Below are 12,903 nucleotides of genomic sequence, written 5' to 3' on the forward strand. Positions count from 1 at the left end.
AGTATGTTTTCTATCATTTAATCTAGTGATACAATTAGAGGTTATTATGGCATGACAATATTTTTTGGGCCCGCGGCAACAATATGGGTTTCTCATGTGGTCCTCCAGGAAAAATAATTGCCCACCCCTGCCCTGCCTTAACAGTATACAGTAGCAGACTGTACCAGCCAAATACCTGGTTGAATCTTCTGTGTTATTCATCAGAGATTCAGATAACTCTAAACTGTCTCCTCCATCTGCTGTGGCAGCATCAACCCCTTCAGTTATGGTGTGGGTGTTTCTTGCACGTCGGCAGCTCTCTTCATGTCGTCCTGCGTGATGAACTGATCATGATTTGTGCAACATAGGTTCTATGTAAAATGGCACTTTGTAATGTTTTCCTCCTACTGAAAGCAACTGCTGCTAATGACAATGATCTAAATGATGTTTTAACATGTCTACTGAATACACATGAAAGAGACTTGTTTACCTTGTACTGTACTGTTGTACCCAGTAGGTTTTGTATTCCACCAGCATTATCATTAAAATTATTGATAGTAACGCCCACCCACTGTTGTGCACCCTGGTCTTATTTAAGCTGCTATATTAGGGACATAACTCAACACTTTTAACCATTTCAAAGCCATCAGCGTAATCTAATAAATATATATATACTTATAGATCTAATAAATCTATAAAGTGCCTAAGTCACACCCTCTTCCGGGTTCCCCATGGGGCCTACAGTAGAGGGTGAAATTCCCCATAGACATTTAGTAAAATCCTTATAAAGAGTTTTACAAACCAAGCGATTCAGCTATATTCAGAATCACGAGAGACCATAGAACATTTCACTCGGACCACAACGTAAAGTGATAATCTCAAATATTTTCGTGGAAATAAATGTCTGTTAAGTCGCCATCTATCACCAACTGACTTAACACAATGGCGATTGAGCCTATATGGCCCATTGATGGAACCCTTTGCATTTTCAGTATTGCAGCATTTATATGAACTGTAATTGGCGTCTGTAATTACCGCCCATCAACATAGGTGTCGCCAAAGAGAACAAAACTGAAATCTTTGAGATCGTGAAATGTGCTATGCCAGTGGTTCTCAACCTGTGGTACATGGGCCTCCCTCCCTCTCATACTTTCATTATGGTGGTAAATATCCCAGGTGGTACTTACCACTGAAAAAGGTTGATGAGCAAACTTGCGATGGCAGGACTTAGGCATTCTTTAAACTTCAATAACCCCCTCCCCCACATACACACACAGTATTTGGATTGTTTTATTTTATAAGTTATTAATTTTGACCTCTTACAGCAGATGCAACTTATTAACATCAACCGTTTTGTAAATTGATATTTGATGTGTACCTCGTAGAAAATATTTTTGGCTTACATACAAAGAGGGATCCAGTTGTTTTTGGTTTGACTGGTACCAGCCAGGTGAAATAACACAGGATCAAAATCAAAGCTACCGAACAACAACAAAAAAGTGCTTAACAGTGTCTGGTGATAAAAAAAAAGAAAGAGAGGTATATTCTAATAGTTTATTTTCATAATTTACACCATTATGTGTTTTTCATAATAGAAATTGGCTGAACAGTTCCTCCATTCTGTTTCAGCTTTGTGCAAATGCCAGTAACGGACTGAACCGTGATCTCTACACTTAAGGCAGATTTGTAAGGCAGTAGCCAGGTAGGCTAACCCACCTCTTGTTCCTCTAATGACATCCTTCTATCCTTTTCTTTCTCATATTATCATACCATTATGACAGTTAACCTCTAGACACGATAAGTTACAGTACTGTATGAGCCTGAATATGAATATTGATATAACGGCATAGCTCATACTGTAGCTACTGTCAGATGATGATTGAAGTAGGGTTACACCGATAAAGTCTGATACAGTTTTCAGGGTTCGTTTGGAGTCATCCTACAGGCCTTGAAAATCTTTGGAAGTTTCTGGCCTTACGGGTTTATGAAAATGAATGTACGGCTTCCGGACTATAAGCCGCGGCTTTTTTCCCGTTTTTTGGCCTTTTTTGCCCCCCTGCGGCTTATATAACGGTGCGTCTTATCTATGGATTTTTTCCAAAAAAAAAAAAAAATCTCTCTTTTTTAGCACTCTTTCTAACTATAAATCCACTTCTGTTTTAATTTCCTCTCTTGCCCTCTTTTAACAACATAACATAACATAACATAACACAACACAGGTAAGCAGAAAGAAAAAGACGAAGCAATCACGCCATGAATGAGGAAATGACTCACCTGCTGGAGGCTGGAGATGCACGCTTGGGCTAAACTTTTACTCCGTGAAACACTATCGATTAAGTCCGACATCGCTCAGAGGTTTTGAGCAGCTTGAAAACAAGTTTGAAAACGTGCAGAAGTCCATCCACTCACTCACTAAAGAAACTAAGGCAACCGTGAACAGAGTTTATAATGCGGAAAAGCGCATCCGCGCACTGGAGGACAAAAACAACACAGTGAGTCCGAAAATGGATAAAATGCAAAATCGAAACCCTGCACACGCAGGTTGATGACTTAATCAGCAGGAGTAAAAGAAATAACATTCGCCTGATCAATGTAAAAGAGGAGCTGAGATTGGTGACATGGACGCTTTCGTGGCAAAATCCTGTGTTACATCCTGGACCTGAAGGAAGGCGAGAAACCACCAGAGGTGGACAGGGCACACCGGGCGCCTCGGCCACGTCCAGACCCCGGCCTGCCACCGAGGGCCATCTTCATCTGCCTACTCCGCTGGCCCGACCGTCAACTCATCCTCCAGGCTGCGGGGAAGAAGCCCCTCACCTGGGAGGGTACGCGCTTTTTCGTCCGGCAGGACCTCTCCGCGTTGGTGCAACAGAAACGCGCAACATACAACAGCATCATCGAGTCAATGGATATCGCTTTGGCGTACTGTACCCAGCGAGACTCGTCATAACCAGACCGGACTATCTTTAGCACTCTTTCTAACTATAAATCCACTTCTGTTTTAATTTCCTCTCTTGCCCTCTTTTCACCACACCGCGGACACTGTGTGCCCAGCGGCGGAACAAGAGCTCAAAGTGAAACTGCCGAATATCTTTTGAGTTGGACTGGTCAATAGTACTGTGAGTAACTAAAATAAAAAAATAAAAAACGGAATTCTCTCTTCTTTAGCACTCTTTCTAACTATAAATCCACTTCTGTTTTAATTTCCTCTCTTGCCCTCTTTTCACCACACCGCGGACACTGTGTGCACTGTAAAAAAAACAAAAAATACCACAATGTGTGATTTTGTCTGGGGATTAGTGACCTGACTTTTGTTTTGTTGAAATGTTAATAAATGGGAGCTTCCCCAAACAGCCATCTCTTTCCCGACAATCCCCTCTGTGCACGAAGCCTTACATATGGTAATTAAACATCAAAACACCCGCGGCTTATAGACCGGTGCGGCTTATAGAAGAAAAAAATAGTCACCTTTGAAGGTGCGGCTTATAGACCGGTGCGTCTTATAGTCCGGAATTTACGGTACTTGTTTTTGTTTTTAAATATGGCCCCCAAATTCATGAATATGCTGCTCTCTCTCGATCAACACCTCCCATCCCGAGGAAAAGCAAATTAGTGTTGATATAGAGCAGCAGTTTTCCGTTTTGAAATGATTGATTTCACCATGATTTCTTGAAAATGGGCCTCGGTGATGTCCATTTTAGACCAAAGTCATGTCTTACTGCAAGACATGCCAATTTGGAGTCTTTGAATTTCATCATACAAAACCTTGAAAGTTGAATTTTGTTGCCAATAGCTAATATTAGGAATAATTTCTCCGGTCAAACTTCTCATCTAAAACTAATACAAATAAAAATCATTCAGATAGGAACCACCATCATATCAGAGGTGATCAACACTGACTGGACCAATATCGGTGTAACCCCCAGAAGTGTGAAATCAGTTTTCTTCTTCTTTGGTCTCAGCGTGTGTAAGGATGTAGCGTTGGCTGTGCCATCACTCCGTGTCGCCCTCCCTCCTCCTGATGAGGGCCGTGACGGGGCCCTCGGGCAGGGCCTTGATGAGGCTCCAGGCCTCGTAGCGGGTCATCTCCTGCAGACTGACGTCCTGCACCTGCAGCAGCTCGTCTCCACACTGCAGGCCGCTCTGCACCGCCGCACCATCTAAGACACAGAACCACACACCCGCTCAGGCTATGGTGGAAATAAGACAAATCTTCTCAACCAGGGCAGGCAGCCCTAGTCTTTCATGGCTTTTTAGGTAGAATTCGAATCCCGCACGACGGCCTTCGGTGAGGACCCTTTAACTCCTGGCTGAGGCTAAGTGGTGGGAGTATAAGTAGGGAGAAATGAGGACAAGTGGTGCATCATCTCCAGAATCTCCACCCTAGGAATCGAGCGCACGTAGTCTTTAGTTAAAATTGGCTAAGGTCGCTTTCACATATAAGCTGTTTAGTCCGCTTTAACAGCGCCAGAGTTCGTTTCCTCGGATAGAGACAATCTGTTGCTGTATGTTTGGATGTTTGTGAAACAAACCCATGCATCTGGCAGCGTCAGGTTATCGCTTCGCAACCCAATTGATAATAGGCCTGATCTATAAATTGTGAGTGAATTTGTGCATAAATGAACATTCCTGAACATTTTTATTGCCATTTCCGCATCACCTTATATAAGTAAAACCAGCCATTTCAAAGAGATATAAGTTTGACAAATCACAACTTGGTTTTATGCACGTGTTATTAAAAACATATTTAATACTTTACAAGTGAGACGAGATGTTACCTGGTTCTGGTGTGATTCCCTTGACCAGTGGTCTGTCTCCATCGATGGATCCAACCACCTGTCTCCCTCCCTCCAGAATGAAGCCCACACCTCCTGGCCACCTCTCCCACAACACACTGACTAGAGTGTCCCCCAACAACGTTTCTGGGGATAGAGTTGGAGATGGAACATTCCGCATTGGGCTCAGCTGTTTCTCTTGGCCCTGCTCTCCATGGCCTTCTGGTGGAGGAGGACTTTCTCCTTCGGCACTGCTGGATCTCCTGCGGGCCGGACCACCAGGGGGGGAATCCTCCGTCTCTGCAGACGCACTGAGAGCATCTGCTTCCGGGTCTGCCTCTGAGGCGGCTGCCTCCTGGCTGGATGATGATGAGGGGTCCATGCCATCTCTGTCTGGAACCAAATGGGAATCACTTGTCCCAGAGCCCGGATCTGTGCGCTCAGTCTCAGAAGATGGAGGGGCAATGGGGGATTCGATGGAGGGAGGATCAGCACTAGAGGAACTGGTCGTTATTGGAAGGCCAGCTTCAGGAGGTGAGGAGGTGAGAACAGGGGAGAAGGTTGCGTCGCCGCCACTCTCCTCTGCAAGTACAGGACAGTCTGCCTTGATCTCTTTGGTGATTGCAGCTTTTCTAGTCCTGTGATCTCCCAGTGGGGCATGGTGACTCCTACTAGGAGAATCCTTCTCCATCAGAGGCAGGGAGGTGGCAGGAGGAGGCAGGTGCGGTGTGGTGTGGTGATGGGCTGTCGCAGGTGGATCTCCAGGGGAGCTTTTTGAAAGGTGAACCCAGAGGTCCTGCAGCTGCTCTTGGGTGTGCTGCTCGACACGAGCCTGCCTCCTCAGAGCTCCTCTCTTCGCCTGGGAGCAGAACTGAGCCGATGAATCGCCTGTCAACAAAACAGAGTAAAGATAGTCGAAAAGCTTCAGGTGTTTTCTCATATTTCCATGTCACAGACACCCAAACTGTGCAATGTAAGCAGCATGATCAACAGTTATCAGAAGTCCATTCATTTCCTACAGAGCTTAAATTAAACGATTCTTCATTTTTGCTGAGGACCTCCCTTGAAGACCCATGGGTGGTCTCCTTGTACACTTTGAGAACCGTTGCTCGGACTGAAGCAAGTCATCAGGGTTGTGAGCTGCGCAGCCTCATTCTCTGTAAAGTCGTCATAACTGACCAACTACAGTAGTTCTCAAAATGCCCTTTTGGGGGGTGTGTGTATAGTGAAATGTAAGGTAATGTCCCTCGTCAAAACCCACCTATTCAAAACTGCTTTTAATGTTTGATTACTTGTGGCGTGATTGTATGGTATGTAATTCTTGTTTTTAATGTGTTCTGTTGTTTTTAACCCATGTAATGTAAAGCGTCTGAGCTTTTAGAAAAGCGCTAAATAAATTAAATGTATTATTATTATTATTATTATTATTATTATTATTATTATTATTATTATTATTATTATTATTATTGTTGTGTCCTACCTCTGTGTAGTCTGTCCTCTGTGCAGGCTGAGGGTGAAGGGCAGTCTGCAGTGTCTGTATGGCTGAAAGCTTCTGTACTTCCCTCTGACAGCTCTCTAGCCTGATATTCAGACTGTGGAGGAGCTGTGGTCTGGAGCCCGTTATTTAACGGCAATGATTGACGTTCACTTTCACTTTAAATTCAAGAGAATTTACGTGAATTATTCCCATCAAACTTGCACATGTACAGTACATCCTCGAATCGAAAGTGAATGAAGACAAATTAAGGAAGTCAAAAAAGAAAGAACAAAAGGGCTACTGATTAAGCAGTTACAGTGAAAAACCTGAAAATGGCTTTTATTTTTTTAAGTGAATGGGATTTTCCCCCCTTCAAAAATATCCTCATGAATTTCTACCGGTTTACTATTCACATAAAAAAAAATTGTATTACACTTTTTCTTTAAAAAATGGTTTAATATGCAATTTAGGCAATATATCATTAAGCATAAATTAGCATATGAACTGTTGTAACTACAGATTGTTCAGAATGACAACTTATTACCATACAACTAACAACACACAGGAATTGCCATATTATTTATTAACTGAAACTTTCTGGACTTAAAGCAAAGTTAGAACTTTTATGTCATCTAGAGTTGAACTGACAATTAGGAATTTGAACAATATAGTAGAGGACCTGCCTGGCTCAGAAATGTATGTACTTCAGTTAAGAGAGAATATCTCAACTCTTATGACCTCCATCCCCTCCAGTTACGGTGGCCTGTAAGTGACACAAAGTCACAATGTAAAGAAGGAAGCTAGCTAATTAGCACAGAGATCCAACAGAAACATCTAGTGAAGAGGTACACTACTAGAGATACTCTATGCAAAATACTGGAATAATACTGTTCTGTCATTTCCAAATAAATAATTGCCCATCCCTACCATAGACTATGGTCTCTTGTGATACTGAATATAGCTGAATCGATTTGTTTGCACAAGTAAAACTAAAACTAAATCAATAATAATAATAATTTTGAAACATAAATGGTGAATTCATGTTTCATGGGCAATCTCACGATGGCAGGACTTAGGCATTCTTTAAACTTCAATATCCCCCCCCCCCCCCACATACACACAAGCATAACAAAGGCTCAAATTTGGATTGTTTTATTTTATAAGTTATTAATTTTGACCTCTTACAGCAGATGCAACTTGTTAACATCAACAGTTTTGTAAATTGATATGTGATGTGTACCTCATAGAAAATATGTCTGGCTTACATACAAAGAGGGATCCAGTTGTCTTTGGTTTGACTGGTACCGGGCGAAAAGACAGGATCAAAAAGCTACCGAACAACAAAACAAAAGTGCTTAACAGTGTTTGGTCTTCTGTTTCAACATACCGTACATACAGTACCACTCCTGATAAAAAATAGAGGTATATTCTAATAGATTCTTTTCCTAGTTTATTTGTGTTCCATGATAGAAATTGGCCGAACAGTTCCTCCATTCTGTTTCAGCTTTGTGCAAATGAACAGACTGAACCGTGATCTCTACACTTAAGGCGGATTTGTAAAGCAGCAGAAAAAACCAGACCTCCTGCGTGATGCGTAACAACAGAGAGCCAAAGTGAACGTCACTTCCTGCTTCAGCACTGTACCAGAGATTTTCATCTGCCATTTATTTTGCCATAGACATTTTGTAAAATGCTTATAAAAATAGCTTTACTTGTTAAAACCAAACGGTTCAGATATATTTAGAAACAGGAGAGACCGCATAACATTTCACTCGGACCAAAACATTAAAAAAAAAGCGGATTTAAAGAAAATATTTTTCAATGTTGTTTTTTTAAGTTGTGGTCCGAGTGAAATGTTCTATGGTCTCTCCCGACTCTAAATATAGCTGAATAGTTTGGTTTGACCAAGTAAAACTATTTTTATAAGCATTTAACGAAATGTCTATGGGAAAATAAATGGCGGAAGAAAATCTCTGGTACAGTGCTGAAGCAGGAAGTGACGTTCACTTTGCCTCTCTATCGGTCATTCATAATACTTATTTTTGTGGAGAACTGGTAGAAATGGTGTGATTTTAGTTTTGCTGTGTTATGAAGGGATACAGTATATAATGCAGAGACAATGTGCCAAATAATGTCTGTCCACATATTGCTTGTCTCTAATACTGTAGCTACTGTCTGATGATGTTTGACGGTTACACCGATATGGGTTTTTGAAGTAGGGTTACACCGATAAAGTCTGATACAGTTTTCAGGGCTCGTTTGGAGTCATCCTACAGGCCTTGAAAATCTTTGGAAGTTTCTGGCCTTACAGGTTTTTGAAAATGAATGTATGGCTTTGAAAGTACTTGTTTTTGTTTTTAAATATGGCCCCCAAATTCATGAATATGCTGCTCTCTCTCGATCAACACCTCCCATCCCGAGGAAAAGCAAATGAGTGTTGATAGAGCAGCAGTTTTCCATTTTGAAATGATTGATTTCACCATGATTTCTTGAAAATGGGCCTCAGTGATGTCCATTTTAGACCAAAGTCATGTCTTACTGCAAAACATGCCAATTTGGAGTCTTTGAATTTCATCATACAAAACCTTGAAAGTTGAATTTTGTTGCCAATAGCTAATATTAGGAATGATTTATCTGGTCAAACGTCTGATCTAAAACTAATACAAATAAAAATCATTCAGAGAGGAACCACCATTATATCAGAGGTGATCAACACTGACCGGACCAATATCGGTGTAACCCCAAGTCTGAAGTGTGAAAACGTAATGTGTGGTTTGCCATGGTTCAGATTCCCAGAGCTTGTGGAGGGGTTTCTTCTTCTTTGGTCTCGGCGTGTGTAAGGATGTAGCGTTGGCTGTGCCATCACTCCGTGTCGCCCTCCCTCCTCCTGATGAGGGCCGTGACGGGGCCCTCGGGCAGGGCCTTGATGAGGCTCCAGGCGTCGAAGCGGGTCATCTCCTGCAGACTGACGTCCTGCACCTGCAGCAGCTCGTCTCCACACTGCAGGCCGCTCTGCTCCCCCGCACCACCTAACACACAGAAACCACATGATATTGGCACGTCATCGGTATCGGCCACAACCTCCCCGTGTCTACTGGATCTGTACCACTCCACGACCAGGAAGAGAGCAGGAAAGAAATCATCAAGGATCCCTCCCATTCCAGCCACCATCTCTTCCAAAGACTTCCATCTGGGAAAAGGTTCGGGTCTGTCAAGACCACAACCTCACGCCATCTGAACAGCTTCTACCCCCATGGCTGTGAGGCTCTCCAACAAGCCCCCTGCCCCTCACTGACTGGTTCATCCTCCCTCCCCCTCTGACACACATATACAAAGCCCCCCTGGCCCCCCTCTGACTTGAGTCTCCCCCCGCCACACACACATAATGCATCAATTAACGTTCCTGACCATTTTTATGCAGCCACCCCCACCACCAGGCTGCCACTGCCCAGGCCAAGTGCCCCTCTGACGGGCACAGACACCCAGGCCAGCCACCCCCCACCTCCAGGCTGCCACTAGCCAGGCTAAGAGCCCCTCTCCCGGCCCCAGACACCCAGGCCAGCCACCCCCCACCTCCAGGCTGCCGCTAGCCAGGCTAAGAGCCCCTCTCCCGGCCCCAGACACCCAGGCCAGCCACCCCCCACCTCCAGGCTGCCACTAGCCAGGCTAAGAGCCCCTCTCCCTGCCCCAGACACACATTGTTATTGCCGTTTCACCTTATATTATCTTGAATAATTAAACCAGCCATTTCAAAGAGATATAAGTTTGATAAATCACAACTTCGTTTCGTGCACGTTGTTGTTGAAAACATTTTAAATACTTTACAATAAGTGAGAGAAGATGTACCTGGTGTGATCCTGTTGATGAGCAGCGGTCTGTCTCCATGGATGGACCCTCTCCCTCCCTCCAGACTGAAGCCCACTCCTCCTGCTCCTTTCTCCAGCGCCACACTGACCGGAGCGCCCAGCTCCTCCACTGAAACACACAGCAGCAGCAGGCGACGTGCAGGAAACTTGAGTTTTCAATATATTTTAAGACCTCAACGCCACTTTTGTCACATCGGCAGCGACATGGTTAACTTACATTTACTATCCATTGATTTTGAGATTGCAAAACTAAACGGTCTTCGTTTGCGATAACTTCGATGGAGCACTGTATCACTGTATGCCAGGTCGCCATTGTAAATAAGAATTTGTTCCTAATGACTTACCTGGTTAAATAAAGGTTAAATAAAACAAATAAAAAGTGTCAATATACAACATAATTCAGATAGATCAGGAGGGAACAAAGCTCAAGAGAATAAATTCAGTCTCCCTTCTCGCGATAGCACACTGAACAGGTACGGGAGGGGTAGAGCGAGGGCAGATTGTCCACTAATTAATTAATTAATTGATTGATTAATCATTAATCGATCACGGATGGCATCGCTCTCTTCAATGGATTAAAAAGAAAGCTAAAATGGATCGCCACATATACTTTGGCAGCCATAATATACAGAGGTAGTCCGCCCAAGTAAAGTCTATGTGTGGGAAACACTGGAGTGACTAAGCCAAAGGCAAGGTTTATTAAAATGAATAACGGTAACACGTTAACTATTAGTAGAAGCTAAATAAATAAATTCACACAAACTTTTAGCACACAAACTCTTTGGACAAATACGCTATTCACGTTGAAAAAAATAGCTACCAAATTGAATACCTCATAAAATGGTGTTTAAAACTTTTTAAGGGCCTCCATTTTCACTAAGTTGATTTATTACCTTTTAATATTTTTTAACGAGCCTCTAGAGCTGGGTTTTCTCACAAACCTCTGACACAAGCTTCTCCAGTTTCAGTTTCCCCACGGGGATCGTTTAAGTCTCCATCTACTCTGTTAGAATTGCAAATAGCAGAAGACCCAAACCCAACATACAGGCCTACAAGAAACACAGTTATCTCAGACACTCCTCTAACCCAACATACAGGCCTACAAGAAACACAGTTATCTCAGACACTCCTCTAACCCAACATACAGGCCTACAAGAAACACAGTTATCTCAGACACTCCTCTAACCCAACATCCAGGCCTACAAGAAACACAGTTATCTCAGACACTCCTCTAACCCAACATCCAGGCCTACAAGAAACACAGTTATCTCAGACACTCCTCTAACCCAACATACAGGCCTACAAGAAACACAGTTATCTCAGACACTCCTCTAACCCAACATACAGGCCTACAAGAAACACAGTTATCTCAGACACTCCTCTAACCCAACATACAGGCCTACAAGAAACACAGTTATCTCAGACACTCCTCTAACCCAACATACAGGCCTACAAGAAACACAGTTATCTCAGACACTCCTCTAACCCAACATACAGGCCTACAAGAAACACAGTTATCTCAGACACTCCTCTAACCCAACATACAGGCCTACAAGAAACACAGTTATCTCAGACACTCCTCTAACCCAACATACAGGCCTACAAGAAACACAGTTATCTCAGACACTCCTCTATCACAGTGATTCTCGAGCTTTTTCATATCACCGACTCCAATTTGATGAGAAATTCTCACGCCCAAATCTGACAATATGGTCATTGTTCCACATGATTTTGTGCAGAATCTCATGACTGACTATATTGTAGGCAGAGAGATAACAGTGAAGCTATGATCAAAACAGTAATTACCGGTATTCTACATTCTCTAATTGTGTTCATTTCTTATAAATTAAATAATGGTGAAGTTTTAACAATGGATCAATCTGCCTGGAACCCCCTCGAGGACCCCTGGTTGTCCCCGGACCCCACATTGAGAACCCCTGGTCCATCGGCCTTCATACCACTTGCTGGGTTGGGGTGGTCGCTCCTGGAGCTGGCGCCCTCTCGCCCCTCGTCCTGGCCTCTCTTGCAGATCACCACCACGGCGAGCTCCTGGTTGCGGGCGTGGCGCAGCGCGGCCGTGGCGTCTGCGTGCGTGAGCCCGTGCAGCGTCTGTCCGTTGATGGACAGAACCTCGTCCCCTTTCTGGATGGTTCCCTCCTGACCCGCCAGGCCGGTGGGGAAAACTCTGTGGACCTGGATGGAGAAGTGGAGCAGAGAGAGGAGAAGAAGCGTCATTCACATGGAAATAGATTTCACGGAATGGGTGTTTGTTTGCTTTTAGACCGATCGTTCCTTCCCAATTATAATGTGGCTTTTTGATCGGATTCTACACAAGTATCTATATTATGAATATGTTGAGTTGCTGCGTACCGTAGCTGCCTTGCTCTCCAGGTCGGACCCCCCAGCGATGCTGAAGCCCAGCCCAGCTCCGTCCTCCTTGTGTAGAATGACAACATGGATATCCAGCAGTTGCTGTGGAGAAAGAGAGAGAGATGGCAGCTTCGTAATGATGTTGTTGTTGTTTTCAGTATTTCTATTACCAGAGGCCCATACCACGAATGGAGGATAAACAGATCCAGGATCTGTCCCTTGATCTGGTTTGGCTTGACCAGATCAAAGCAATCAAGCTGATCGGTACCACGACAGTGGTTATCAGCTAGGTCTGTCAATTTGGGATTTCCTCGTCCAGCTCTGAGCTCGTGCACCTGCAAGCGAATAAAATATCGCTGTACTGCCCCGCCCCAGCATGGACGTTTTTTTGTTTTGTTTTTTTGGCACCAGATTCATTCCAGACTTCCAGACTTGC

General features: G+C 43.7%; 1 protein-coding gene across 1 annotated transcript in view; it reads right to left on the reverse strand.

Moving 5' to 3' along the window:
* Nucleotides 1-7,367: 7,367 nt before the first annotated feature.
* il16 (interleukin 16) overlaps nucleotides 7,368-12,903 on the reverse strand; it is a gene marked incomplete at its 5' end in the record, with an annotated part of 65,773 nt that continues 60,237 nt past the window's right edge. The window contains 4 exon segments of the mRNA XM_083662456.1: nucleotides 7,368-9,260; nucleotides 10,078-10,206; nucleotides 12,056-12,290; nucleotides 12,468-12,569. Of these exon segments, the coding sequence (XP_083518582.1) occupies nucleotides 9,094-9,260; nucleotides 10,078-10,206; nucleotides 12,056-12,290; nucleotides 12,468-12,569 (633 nt within the window). The 3' untranslated portion in view covers nucleotides 7,368-9,093.

The sequence above is a fragment of the Poromitra crassiceps genome (assembly GCF_964638095.1).
Source record: "Poromitra crassiceps genome assembly, chromosome: 28".
NCBI lineage: Eukaryota > Metazoa > Chordata > Actinopteri > Beryciformes > Melamphaidae > Poromitra > Poromitra crassiceps.